Source organism: Mirounga leonina, unplaced genomic scaffold, assembly GCF_011800145.1.
Source record: "Mirounga leonina isolate KUSES-001 unplaced genomic scaffold, KU_Mleo_1.0 Mir_82, whole genome shotgun sequence".
NCBI lineage: Eukaryota > Metazoa > Chordata > Mammalia > Carnivora > Phocidae > Mirounga > Mirounga leonina.
In genome coordinates this window covers 4,362,205-4,375,405 of record NW_023270825.1, presented here as the reverse complement: position 1 = coordinate 4,375,405, position 13,201 = coordinate 4,362,205, and the positions used below count along the sequence as shown (strand labels likewise).

Genomic DNA, 13,201 nt, shown 5'->3' with positions numbered 1-13,201 from the left:
TCCTCCGCCCCCGGGGCCCCCTCCCCTCGGCAGGAAGAAAGAGAATTTCTCTCTTCAAAGACGAACTTCAGCCAGGGGAAAGAATGGGGATCGTGGCTGCTGGGCATCTCTTTGGTGTTTGTGCTGCAGCCCTCACAGCCCCCCACGGACGGAGGGGAGGGCAGGGCAGGGCTCTGATGGTGCCCTTCGGGTCTTCCCACGGATCCCCCCGGCTCTACTCACTCTTGCCACGCAGAGAGTGAGCAGAGAGCTGGGGCCTGGGATTCCCAGGACACGCAGGTTCAGATCCCAGCTCTGCTCCTCATTAGCTGCACACCCGTCCCGGGGTCTTCAGGCCGTCTCCTGCTCATCTCTGAAACGGGCCTCCCCGTCCTGACCCAGCCCGGCTTTGAGGAGGCCCTGATAAGACGGCCTCTGCTGGGGGGCTAAGCCAGAATCTAATTCCAAGGGGACAGGCAGGGAGAGACAGAAAAGGCAGGCCCCGCTTGCCTGGAACCCTCCTCACTCCGGGACTGCGGCCCTGTGGTGGGGAGATCCCTGCCCTACTGTGTCCAGGTTTCAGTTCTAGGTTTCTAACCAGGACAGCTGAGGCTTCGGACACTGGTCCTCGTTACATGAGCAGTCTCTTTGGGAAGAGCTCCATCTCCAGCGGGGCTGGGGGACGCTGTCCTCTTTCGAAGGGAGGAGGGAGAAGGCGTGGTGTTGGAGAGGGAGGGGGAAGAGGGAACAAAGGTACCTGGGAGTCTTTGCTGGGCCTCAGTTTCCCCGACCGTATAATGTCCCACTAGGACTGGACCAGTTGGGGATGCAGAGACCTCCAGAAACCACAACTCCATGTGGGCAGAAACAAAGCCTCAGGTTTTGGAGATTCACAACTGTAGGGGGACGCAGAGCAGATGTCAAGATGGGGTGGGGGTGAAGACTCCCCCCCCCCCGCCCCCAGCTGCCTTGTCCCTGCTGTGCACGCCCAGGACTAGCTGGTCTCGGAGGCCCCTCCAGCTGGACCCTGCTGGGCTTCCTTGATCAGCAATTCTGCCTTTAATCAAGTGGTCTGGTGCAGGCTGAGGGGGGAGGAGGGGAGGATGACGAGGAGGGACCGGTCTGGAGATAACATTTCTTTGCTTCGCTCAGAAAACTTTCACCCCTCACCAGCTCCCTTGTTACTAGCTGGAGCCATGCCTCTGGGCAGAAGGAGCAGAGGACTCCCCAGGCTGGGCCTGCAGGTAGAGCCACTCAGCTTGGCAGAGGGAAGGAGCCTGGGTAGCAATCCAGCCCCACGGTGGGCAGGCTTTGTCCCTGATACCTGGGTAGACCATGAGCCAAAGCCCTGCTCTGCTGACCAGTGGGCCAAGCGTTTCCTGAGGGTGGGGGCTGCTTGCCTCCTCTGTGATCCCCTCTGGTTTTTTGGGGTTTTTTGGAGGGGAGGGGAGGGGAGGTGGGGACGGGGGCACAGCTAAAGGAGGGGGTCGTCCTGACTCCTTCAGCCCTCAGGGTCTGCTTGCAAACAGCAGGCGGTGCTGACTTCTCCCCAAGGGACCTGGTTGGCATTTTCTGGCTTTCTGTGCAGCCTTTAAGCTTGTGACAGGCACCAACCTCCCCTCTCCCCACTGCTCCTCAGCTACCCTTTCTCACTGTCTGCCTGCTGAAAAGAAATCTCCAGTCTCCTGAATTTACAAACACTTTATGGAGACCAGCAGAAACCAACAGAAAGCCCCAGGCTTATAGGTCTTGAAACGCAAGAAAGCCTCCTCCCAGCAGTGGCCCTGCAGGGGGCTCTAAAGAGGGCCAGATCCGAACCAGCCCCCACCTCCCGGTCTCTGGAGTCTACTGGGGGGGGAGGCCCAGTGGCAGCTGTTGGAGGAAGGGCAGGAAGGCGCCAGTCCTTGTAAGTACAGTGGTTTTCTACTTACGAAAACCCAAGTTCCCTTTGGGGACAGGTGTGGCATCCCTGTTTATAGACAAGGAAACTGGGCTCCGAGGGGGGAAGTGACTGGCCCAGGGCCCTCAGCAGGCAGGGGATGGAGCTGGGATTAGCGAGCAGGTGCGAGCCAGCCAAGATATTGCCCTTTCAGCCTAAGCCCCTGACATTTGGACACGGATGCCCTTGGGTGAGACTGCCCTCCTCAGGCCTCCCTCCCTTTCCAGAACTGGGGAGGGAGGCGGTGGCGGCGGGAAGGGACTGAGATGGGAAAGGGAGGGGTCTAGATGAGGGTGCACTTGATGGCCGCAGCGGAGCCCTGTGGTGCTCCACACAGTCCACACCTCGTGACTTGGTTCTGGGAGGAGGCCCTCGCCCCAGGCCGCTCAGCCCAGAGATCCCCCGCCCCTCCTTAGAGTCTGGCTGAGAACCCAGCCCTTCCCAATCTGCCCGCCGTGTAGGATAATTTTGGAGGCTGAGGTCAGGGTCCTGGGAGGGAAGAAAGGAGGGGGCGGTCAGGGAAGCTGGGGCGATCTCCATGTAGTGGGCAGTTGAACCTCCAGGCCTGGCCTGCCTGCCACTCTCGTTGGAACCCCCTGGGCCTTGGGCAAAAGACCTTCCAACTCTGAACTCCAGTTTCTTCGTTTGAGAAGAGTCCCTGGAAGAGACTGGGGTAATGGAAAGGAAGGGGTGCAGGGTGGATGACTACTCCCTCCAGTCTGTCGCTCAAGCGATTCCCAACCGCACCCCACCCCCTTCTGGGTCTCCTGCACAGAACACCAAGGAAGAGGCACCTTCCACAAGGGGAAGGAGGTGGGGGCTTCCCCAGCCTCTGTGGAGTCTGCCCAGTGCGGCTCCAGGGTCTCCACCCGGGGCGTGTGCCCGCCCTCCCACAGCTGTCTTACTTTGGGAGCCAGACTTAAGGGCCTTAAGGCCCGTGGGCCGGGGGACTCCCTGTGGCGTCACTTCCCACACCCATCCTGAGGATGGAGAGTATGTCCTCAAACCTGCCAGGGCCCCAGGAGATGGTCTGAAGGCCAAGGCCCCCTACCCCATGACCCAAGTGGCAGAGATCATGCACCCAACTCACTGTGGCAAAGGGGAGGCTATGAAGTGGGTGGGCACCCACCCCCTGCACCTGGGATCTATACGCAAACTAATCTATGCCAACGAAGCATACATAAATGACCCATCTAAAGGTCATGACCTCCTGGGACCCTTCCCCAGGAAGTTAAAGACCTTTCATCTCCTTCTGCCACCCCCCACCCCCCCCTACCCCTCCCCCCCCCCCCCCCCCCCCCCCCCCCCCCGCCCCCAGCGCCCTGATCAGGACAGGGGCTGGAGGATCTGCCCAGCACAGTCCCTAAACCCAGGCTGGGGGCTCTCCCCGGGAGCTCTTGGGAGGGGAGGATCTCTGGCAAGGTCAGCATCCCCACCCCCACACCCCCGTGACTCCTCTGGAGGCCTCCCAGTGGGTCTGGAATATGTGCCCAGTGCTTGGTGTGCAGCTGCGTGAGTGTGAGCGGACTTGTGGGCTTGCCCACAAGTGTCCCTGTGTGTTTGTGCATGTGCCGGGCGACAGTATATTCGTGTTTTGATGAGTGTGTAACCAAGAGCCTGCGACTTGTGAGCCTGGGGGCCTGGGTCCGCGTGCTTGTGAACATCACCTACGTGTGGCCCTACACATGGGTGCGAGAGTCTGTGCTTCATGCGTCTGCGTGACCAAGGCCCTGACCCCGTCTGCCCGTGTGTGAGTGGGTGCCTGTGTGTTTACAAGCGCGTTCGTACGTTCAGGTGTGCACGTGGCTCGGCACGTGCCCCTGTGTGGACAGACGGGTGGGCGCATGGTGAAGGCGGCCCCGGGTTTCCCGGCTGTGTCCGCGGGCCTCTCTGCGAGCCCATGCCCGAGCCCGTGACGCTGCCGACCAGTTCTGTGACCCGCGTGCGCCCGCCGGCGTGTGCCCGCCGCGTTGGGGGTGCGCCCTGCAGCGTGCGCGGGCTGCGGGCTGGGGTCTGCGGGTGTCCGGCCTCTCAGCCGTGTGTTCTGCGGGCGTCTGCGGCGCGAGCGTGTTCGCCGTCCCCAGAGCGTGCGTTGGTGTTTTCCCGGCCGTGCGGACCATGGCGTGCGTGCTCGGGACCCTGGCGCTGAGGGTTCTGCTGCTTCTGTGCGTGTTTCTGTATTCGGAGCGCGTGCTGGCGTCTGCCTGGGGTCTGCGGCCCAGCCCCGGCGCGGTGCCTGCCACTTGTCCGAAGCGGGCCCGTGTGGGCGCGCCCGCGGGCCGCCCGGTGGCCCGAACGGGTGCCCCGCGTGCGCGGGGTACCTGGGCCCGTCTAGCCAAGAGCGCTCCGTGCGCGCGAGCGGCTTTCCGGGACGCCGCGGTGGTGGGGGGCGGCCCCGCGAGGGGCGGGGGTCACCGGGACTGGCCGGCGCCGGCCCCGTGCGCGCGGAGGCGGGGGCGGGGGGCGGGGGCCGCGGGGGGGCGGCGGTACGAAAAGGGCGGCGCGCGCGGCGGCGGCGGCAGCTCGGCGGCGGCGGCGGCGGAGAGCGCAGCGCGCAGCCCGGTGCAGCCCTGGCTTTCCCCTCGCCGCGCGCCCGCGCCCCCTTCCGCGTCCGCAACCAGAAGCCCAGCGCGGCGCCCGGAGCCGGACCCGCGCCCGCGCCGCTCCCGGGACCGCGACCCCGGCCGCCCCGCGATGACCGCGACCGCAGCCCTCCTGCCCGTCCTCTTGCTCCTGCTGGCCTTCGGCCACAGTGTCCATGGTGAGCCCCCCCCGCGGCGGCCTGGCTCGCGCCCCCTCTGGGGAAGCCTGCGACGCCCCCCCACCCCCCGCCGGCCGCCCGGTGCCCCGCACGCCCCGTCCCATGCGCCCCAACTCGGGCCCGTCCCGCCTAACCCTAAGCCCCGCACGGTGCTGCCTCGCCCTCCCCGCCAGCCTCGCATGCCAAGCCCGGCCCTGGGGTCCCCGGGAGGGGGGGCAGGGGAGATGTGGGACCCCACCCCCCCAGCCCCTTCCCGCCCCGCAGAAGTGGCGCTCGCAGGGGTGTCGGTGCGCGGAGACAGGAGGTATGGAGAAACGAGGTGATGCTCGGGAGCCCTGTGTGGAAATGCTCTGGGGTGCAACTTTGGGGTGTCGCTGCGTGCGCGTTCAGGAACAGGTCTGTGGGGGCTGTGGGGGGTGGCTTTGCCGTCGCAGCACCAAATTCCCACCGAGGAGCCCAGCGCGAGCCCCTCCTGCGTGGCGTTTCTCTCGGTGAGGGGCTGCGACACTTCTGTGTGCCGCGGCCATCTGTCTCTGACAGTGAGAGAGTTGCCCCTTCCCGCAGTGCCCCCCGCCCCCACTGCACCAGAGCTGATGGGGGGGCCGTCTGGAAAGCTGGCGAGCGAGTTGAAGTGAATGCACACAGTAGGCACCTAGCAGGGTGTCCGAAGCTCTAGATGGTGTCCGAGTGGCAGAATCTCTTTTGCAAAAACCCTTGCGTCTTTTTAATATGAAGAGTCTGGGGTAGGGGAACTTGGGGGAATTTGACCTGGGTGCCTGGTTTAGCGGGGATTAACCTTTAAGAAAAATCCTGATGCCTTACCTGCGAGGCTGCCAGGTGAACCTGTCTGGCCTTTTCCAAAGCCAAATACCTCCAAATCTGCTCCCCATTTTAGGCTCACTTTGCAAAAGTGAGGGCTTGGCTGAGGGCCCAGGGGTCAGAAGGTTTCCATTCACTGTCTCCCAATCCCTGCTTTTAGCATTTGAGGTTTCGTATTCTGGGGGACAGGGTCTGGAGGGGGGGGTGGAATTAAGTGTCTGACCTGCTCCTAGGAACTAAGTGGTTTACTGTGGTCACTCCATAACCAGGAACATGGCAGAGATTTTTCTTTTTTTTTTTCCTCCCCGAGTGGGCTGATGGGAGACACCTACTGTGTGCCAGGCTGGTAGGAGGGGGTTTGGCTCCCTCCGGGGAGGCTGTGGACTGCTGGGAGAAGACAGGCTTTGCCTTGGCCTCTGGGGCCTCGTGGGGTGAATGGTGTAACCTTTCTTGTGACTCAGGAGCTGAATGCTTCCCGGCCTGCCACCCCCAAAATGGATTCTGCGAGGATGACAATGTTTGCAGGTAATGGGGTGGCTCCCCAGAAGCAGCTTGTAGGTGGTCAGGACAGAATCCTGGGGATTGTGGTGTCAGGCAGGAAGGGGGGGCTTGGCTGCTGGGCTGCCCCAAACAGCTTTCTCGCCCCTGCAAGAAACTGGTGGGGGGTAGCGAGGGGTAGAAGAGGGCAGACGGCTCCTGTCTGCCCTCTCAGCAGTGGGGGTGTTGGGAAAGCCCCTCACAGGGTGAGACCACTGCAGGCCACTGCGGCAAGACGCAGTGCTCCCCCAGGCTCTCAGGGACCCTTCTGTCTGGTCCTCTGTTGACACTTTTCTGTTCAGGTGACTGGTATTTGCTTCCGGGGACCCACTTGGCCTGGTACTGTGCAGACACCCCCGAGGGATCTTGGCTCCACAGTAGGCAGCCTGAGCTCCCTCTCCACTCCTGCCCCCCTTCATAGGTCCCCATCTTCCCCTCCCCCCCCGCAGGTGCCAGCCTGGCTGGCAGGGTCCCCTGTGTGATCAATGCATGACCTTTCCTGGCTGTGTTAACGGACTCTGCGTGGAACCCTGGCAGTGCATTTGTGACCACGGCTGGGACGGGAACCTCTGTGACATAGGTGGGCACCCCACCCCACCCCTGCCCTGGGCGCCCAGCCTGTGGCGGCCTCCCCTCCCCCTCCCACCTTATTCCCACACACCCAGGGCTCTGTATGGTAATGATCTGTTTATATCCTTCTCGCTGGTGCCCCAGAGCCTCCTCACAGGTAGGGACTTAATTTTGCTCCCCTCTGCTCGGCCAGCACCAGCACCCAGAGAAGGCCCTTTGTGGGGGCCAGCAGGGAGCTGCCTGTTGAATAGAGTCACAACATAAGCACACGCCACACAAAGCTGAAAGGGTAGAGGCCAGGGTAACCTCTCCAGGTCACTAAAACTCCGAGGGGGTAAGGGCTCGGGGTGGGGGTCACAGAGCTAAACCTCCGAGAAATTCACACGGGAGGCTGCAAAGCACGCAAACAAACAAACGAAGGGGTGGGGGTGGTGAGCGGGGGTGGGGGGCCGGGAGCTGAGTCAGGGCCGGCTGGCCCAACAGAGCTGGTGTCCGTGGTCAGGTGTAGGGGGAGGCTGGGGGTCGGGAAGAGCTGAGAAGTGGTCAAAGTGCAGATTTGTGTGATCTGTTGATTTCATTAATTTATGCAAACTTTGTCCTCCATGACCCTGAGCAAATTGAGAGTTGGCTGTCCCTGCATTTTTAGGCTGCAAAATGTCCATCTGAGTCCATCTTGCTTTGGCAGAACCTGCCCCGAAGCTGGGGCAAGCTGAAGTCCTCGAAAAAACTCCCAGCAGCATAGGGCAGCTATCACAGGTCCTCAACCGGAGCTGGGACGAGGGGTACTGATAGGGAAATTGAGGCTCAAGGAAGTCAAGGGCTGTGCTTAGGGACGCAGAAGTTGTCGGGAGAAAAGCCAGCTAAAATCCCTTCTCCTAGCCCCAGAACTGGGCTAATTCTCATCTGTGGCTCTTCCTAATCCTCTCTCTTAAGGAAAAGGCAAGAGCGTGTTGTGACCACCGCCAGGGCAGCGGGCTTTCCTAATCGAGCCCACCCCCCACCACATTGTCTCAGGTCCTTAAAGGCCCCGCAGCTGACTCATGCTCTGACCAGCAGCTCTGCCGCCCCTCAGCACCGCACCCTCTGAGCTGCTTTGGGACCCACAGGATCCCCGAAAAGCCACCTCTTGGGGTCAGGGCTTTTAGCCTGGAGCCCACCCTCTTTGGTGTCTGGTTCAGGACTGCCCCCTCCCCGCCCATGGAGTTTTCCAGACAAAAAGGTCCCCTCCTCACTGGGTTGACAAAGCCTCTCAGCCTGGGACTCCGGGTCCCGAGGAAACAGCCCTCCGGGTAATTAGCGGCTCTCTCCCTTTCTCCGGGTCTCTGAGGCTGTCAGGGCCCCAGCTGCTGCCCCAGCAGAGACCCCGGGCAGCTTTCTCCTTGCCCGGGCTTAATCTACCCTTCCCTTGGGCCGGAGGCCCAGGAGTTGGGAAGAATGGCTCATCCTCTGCTCGTGGGGCTGGATGCTGCCGGGAGGGAAGGGGGGTGGTCGCCAGCTCTTTAGCTTAAATTTGAGATTACCAGTGATGGGGTTGCTGGGAGCACAGGATTGGGAGCCTTCTCCTGCTAGCTGTGCCGGCCCCTTCCCGTAGTGATAAATCCTCTTTATGTTTCCTTATACTGAGCCGGGCTCCCGGGGAATGCCTCGTGCGCTCTGGATAGGCCATCAGCATGGCGTTCAGGCTGCTCCTTATTGACTGATTGCCATTCTCCCTCCACGAGGGTGCGGGTCTCCTTAAAAGAGGGAAAAAAAATTTGCACCCACCCACTCCGTCTTAACTTGCTGCGTCTCTGGTTGGCCCTGGCTTTGTATTTGGCAGGTGCTCCCCGAAGCTAAAAGGTACCCCCCCCCAGACCTACCAAGGAGAGCCCCTCCTTTTGTCAGTGGGGAAAGTGAGGCACAGAGTGGGGAGGAGCTGAACTCTGAGGCCGGCTGGAGCCAGGCCTAGAAAAGGTCCCTCCTGGCCCTGCCTGGGGGCGGGGGTCTCCACTGGCAGAAAGCCCCTGACCCAGGCCCCTTTGTTCAGCTGTCCCTGGCTCGCCGAGCCCCGCATAATGAAGTGTGCATGACGGGAGGTGTAAAAAGGCGGCAGAAATATAGCAGTGTTCACGGAAACCCACACGGACAGGAGAGCACTCAGATACTTCTAATTTCACTGCCTTCAAAAGATACAGCCTTTTTACCGTGAGCCCCTCCGTTCAGATCCCGAGCGCAGAAAGAGCGACCACCAGGAGGTGGAGGTAGCGCTGGGGCTGAATCAGGTTTCTTGATTCCCGACAGGGGTCTTCACATGTCTCCATTTCTCCCCCGCCCCTCTGTGCTGGGGAACTTTGAAGGGCAGCTGGTGTTTTCTAACAGCTGGGCTTCGCGATTGCCCTGAATGGCAGGGACCCCCCCCCAAACAGGAGAAGCAGGACGTGAAAATTTGTCTGGGGGAGGCAGGCACTGGGGAGCCTTGGCCTGGCACACACCGTTTGGGGGGAGGGAAGGGGTCTGCAGTGAAGGGCATGCTGCTGGACCGGAGAGGGGACCTGGCGCCAGGAAAAGGGGACGGCTGTCCTGGGTTGAGGAGCAGTGAGCGGCCATGACTTTCTATCCCTGTGACCTACCCCAAGGGAGCCCCTTCAGCTCCCTGAGCTGCTTACCCATTGCAGTTTTGGGGTGTCACTACACGTTCTTCCTCAGGACCCCATTTGGTGACCATTGACAGTGGCCACAGAGCCATCGAGGCAGCTCACTCGGGGTCCCCGCCCTTGACCAGCTGGAGGGCTCTGTCCCTGTCCCCATCCAGAAAGCTCTCCTTCCAGCCTGTCCCCCTCTCCCTCCCTGGGAGGGGGTGACAAAGTCTGCTCTTCCCTCCCCACCCCAGACGTCCGGGCTTGCGCCTCGACCCCCTGCGCTAACAATGGGACCTGCGTGAACCTCGATTCCGGCCACTATGAATGCTCCTGCGTCCCTGGGTTCTCGGGAAAGGACTGTCAGAAGAAGGATGGGCCCTGCGTGATCAATGGGTAAATATTCTTTCCGACTCTGTGTGATCTGATGAATGCTGCTTTGATTCCCGCTTCACACCCCTAAAGACCCTTTCAGCCTAGCCCAGTCGGACCTGTCGCCTGACAAAAGACCGAGTAAGTGCCCGTCCTGCAGCCCTGCGGGGGGCCGTCCCAGATCAGGGTATTTAGTGGGGAGTGTGTCATTTCCATCATTTCTGAAGGGACCCCAAAGGTGATTTCATATTCCCTTGATGCTCCCAAGTCCCGATGTGCATGTGTGACGGTAGACGGGGCCTGCTTACTGGAGCAGGGAGCAGGGAGCCGCACCGTATTCTAAGGGCAGCCCCGGGGGGTGGGGGGCGGTGAGACTCTTCTTGAAGCCCACTCACTGCATTTTAGGGGGTGGTTTTGGGGAACTGGCAGACTCTGCAGCTGGGTTTTCGGGGATGTCTTGGGGGGATCTGCTAGGCTCAGGAGTGGGGAGAGGGGCCTTTGGCCAGCGGGGTCTGGGGGGGGTCCAGCTCTCAGCTGCCCTCAGTGGGGCGGGGGCTCTGGGACTTCTGAGCAGTGGGCACAACAGGCAAGAAGGGCCACTTGCTTTCTAGCAGCCAAGCCATTTCCGGCCCTTATCTGTTTAGCTACCCTGAGCCTACCCAGCCGTCTGCTGGGGCTTAGGCAGTCGGTCACAAGAATGCAAACTGGAGCCGGGTCCCGGGCCGGGAGCTGGGGGGTGGGGGAGACAGACACTACCAGGCAGAATAAGCTTATCTTGACCTGACATTCCAGGGGGCTGTGGAGGACCCTGGAGCCAGCGAAGGCCACAAACAGGCATTTGTGCATCTAAAGATCAGTGTTCAGAGAGGGTCAGAGGAGAGGGGGTCACAACCAAAGTCCGCGTCTGCTTCTTAGTGGGATGGGAAAATACAGAGAGAAACCTTTAAAATATTTTGTTTTCTCTCCAACCAACTTGAACCAGTCTGTCAAAATAGAGCCCAGGGTCCTTGAAGTTCCTTCAGAGCCCAGCTCCCATACGGCCCTCACCCCCGAAGCGGATTTCGTTGTGCTTAGAGCCCCTTTCTTCTCTGGGTTTTGGCATTTATCAGATGACAAAGGGTCTGCTCGTTTAAAAGCACTTACATTAAATGCTCCTGTGCTCCGCTCTCAGCAAACAGCTCCGGTCTGCACGCCGCAGTTGGGTGAATGGCCCACGATTAAACAGCCGGGCGCAGACGCTGGCCGGGCCGGCAGATAGACCGAGGCTTGCTTTCACTCTGAGCGTCCCCAAGGGCTTCCCGTACAATAGTCTGCAGGCTCTCTCTGCCGAAAGTGACAATACGAGTCATCAGGGTGGTGGTGTGGCGCAGGCAGCTTGTGTGTGGGGGGGGGGCCTGAGGCCCCGGCTCTGCCCAGCGGCCCAGGGATGGAGCTGATGGAGGGGGCTCGCTCCAGCCCTGGGTCATCGCTAACTTTGCCTCTCTCAGCCTCAGTTTCCCCACCTGTCCAGTGACTAACCGTCAGGCCTCTGGTCGGAGAGATGACATAAGAGGTGGGAGAGGAGACGGGCGTCGGCCCGGGAGGTCAGGCGTGTTCCAGGCTGGCAGCTGGAGGGGGTGAGGCGCGCACCCCCCCCCACAGGCGTGCCTGCATCCAGCTCGGACCGCCCAGGAGCCCCTCGCGGGCAGGGGTGGCAGCGCCCGGTGTCTCCCTGGCCGGCGCTCGCTCACGCACCGGACGGGGCCTAAGCACCTGCCTGCCGCCCCCCCCAACCCCGCGCCCCGTGAACCACCGTCCTAGCCCAGCCCCCGAGGGCCCTTTACCGTGTCCCCCTGTTGTGTTGCAGTTCCCCCTGTCAGCACGGAGGCACCTGCGTGGACGATGAGGGCCGGGCCTCCCATGCCTCCTGCCTGTGCCCCCCTGGCTTCTCAGGCAATTTCTGCGAGATCGTGGCCAACAGCTGCACCCCGAACCCGTGCGAGAACCAAGGCATCTGCACCGACATTGGGGGCGACTTCCGCTGCCGATGCCCCGCCGGCTTCGTGGACAAGACCTGCAGCCGCCCCGTGAGCAACTGCGCCTCCGACCCGTGCCTCAACGGGGGCACCTGCCTGCAGCACACCCAGGTGAGGTACGAGTGTCTGTGCAAGCCCGAGTTCACGGGCCCCCTCTGTGGCCGGAAGCGCGCCCCGAGCCCCCAGCAGGTCACCCGTCTGCCCAGCGGGTACGGGCTGACCTACCGCCTGACCCCCGGGGTGCACGAGCTGCCAGTGCCCCAGCCCGAGCACCGCATCCTGAAGGTGTCCATGAAGGAGCTCAACAAGAGCACTCCCCTCCTCTCCGAGGGCCAGGCCATCTGCTTCACCATCCTGGGCGTGCTGACCAGTCTGGTGGTGCTGGGCACCATGGGCATCGTCTTCCTCAACAAGTGCGAGGCCTGGGTGTCCAACCTGCGCTACAACCGCATGTTGCGTCAGAAGAAGAACCTGCTGCTGCATTACAACAGCGGGGAGGACCTGGCGGTCAACATCATCTTCCCCGAGAAGATCGACATGGCCACCTTCAGCAAGGAGGCCAGCGAAGACGACATCTAAGCGGCGCCCCTGCCGGCCCCTCTCTGTTCTCGGGGTCCCGCAGAGCTCACTACGTGCGGTCTGTTCTCCTCTTTGTGGTGGAATTTGCTCTATTTTGTGTCGAATCTGGTGAACCCTATGCTTACCTAGATTACCTTTGTGTTGCTCTGTGACAAAGTGCCCGAAGCATCCTCTTGCTCTCTCTTAATGCATGATCGAAGAATAATAATAAGAATTTCATCTTTAAACAAGTAAAAGAAATAAGTATGTTATTCTAAACTCTAAACGTAAAATCAAAAAGACCAAAAAAAAACAAGGCAACAGAACCGGGACTCGGTGCCGACATCCCTCTCCGAGGGGTCTCGGCCACGGTCCTCGTGAAACCGTTACGAGTGCTGTGCATGACCACCCACTGTGAAAAAGGCTAAAATCTCTTTCGTTCGTTAATCCTCACACGCCACATCCAACGCGCACTCACATCAAGTTCAAACACCGCAAACTTTAGATCTTTCAGATTGATTTGAGATTTTGCGGAGTGCAGCGGCCGTGTGTCAGGCAGAGAGAGCCCCGGGTTGGCTGCTGGGGGGCCGGGACCTCGTCCCAGCCCTGCCACTAACTCGCTGTGTGATCCTTGGCGAGCCCCCGTCCCCACCCCGGGCCCACCTCTTCCCCCCTCGAGGGAGGGGCTGGAATGCAGTGACCATCAAAGTTCTCTCTGACTCTAAAACTCTGAATGAGGAACGAAGGGGTATGAACCAAAACAGTTCCTGACCCTAAAAATTAGGATCTGATGAAGACAAAAGTCTCATCCCAGATCCACAGGTTTTGGCCTATCCTGGATGCACACTTGACGTACTGAGATCGATCCTAACTGCATTTCTCAAAGTGGGGAGCCTCCTGGCCCGCTTTCGGTTTGGAAGCGATTGGCCCCCTTTGAGTCACAAAGTGCAGCCTGGAGTTGCCACTTGGGCAGCCGCCAGCCACCCCCAAATCCCCAGCACTTTACCTGCCTCCTACCCTGTAGATTAGAGATGTC

At 61.0% G+C, this 13,201-nt stretch overlaps 1 protein-coding gene across 4 annotated transcripts; it reads left to right on the top strand.

Annotated features, from left to right (window-relative positions):
* Positions 1 to 2,031: 2,031 nt before the first annotated feature.
* DLK1 (delta like non-canonical Notch ligand 1) lies at positions 2,032 to 12,930 on the top strand. 4 transcript variants are annotated; one of them, XM_034992634.1, is made up of 6 exons: positions 4,460 to 4,679; positions 5,960 to 6,023; positions 6,485 to 6,615; positions 9,475 to 9,616; positions 11,439 to 11,718; positions 11,944 to 12,930. In XM_034992634.1, the coding sequence occupies exons 1-6, from the start codon at positions 4,613 to 4,615 to the stop codon at positions 12,184 to 12,186; spliced, it is 927 nt and encodes a 308-aa protein (XP_034848525.1). In that variant the 5' UTR covers positions 4,460 to 4,612; the 3' UTR covers positions 12,187 to 12,930. The 4 variants fall into 4 exon arrangements, with proteins under 4 accessions (XP_034848523.1, XP_034848525.1, XP_034848524.1 ...); XM_034992633.1 differs by having other exon boundaries at positions 11,938 to 12,930; XM_034992632.1 differs by lacking the exon at positions 4,460 to 4,679 and adding an exon at positions 2,032 to 2,108 and having other exon boundaries at positions 11,439 to 12,930.
* Positions 12,931 to 13,201: the final 271 nt, after the last annotated feature.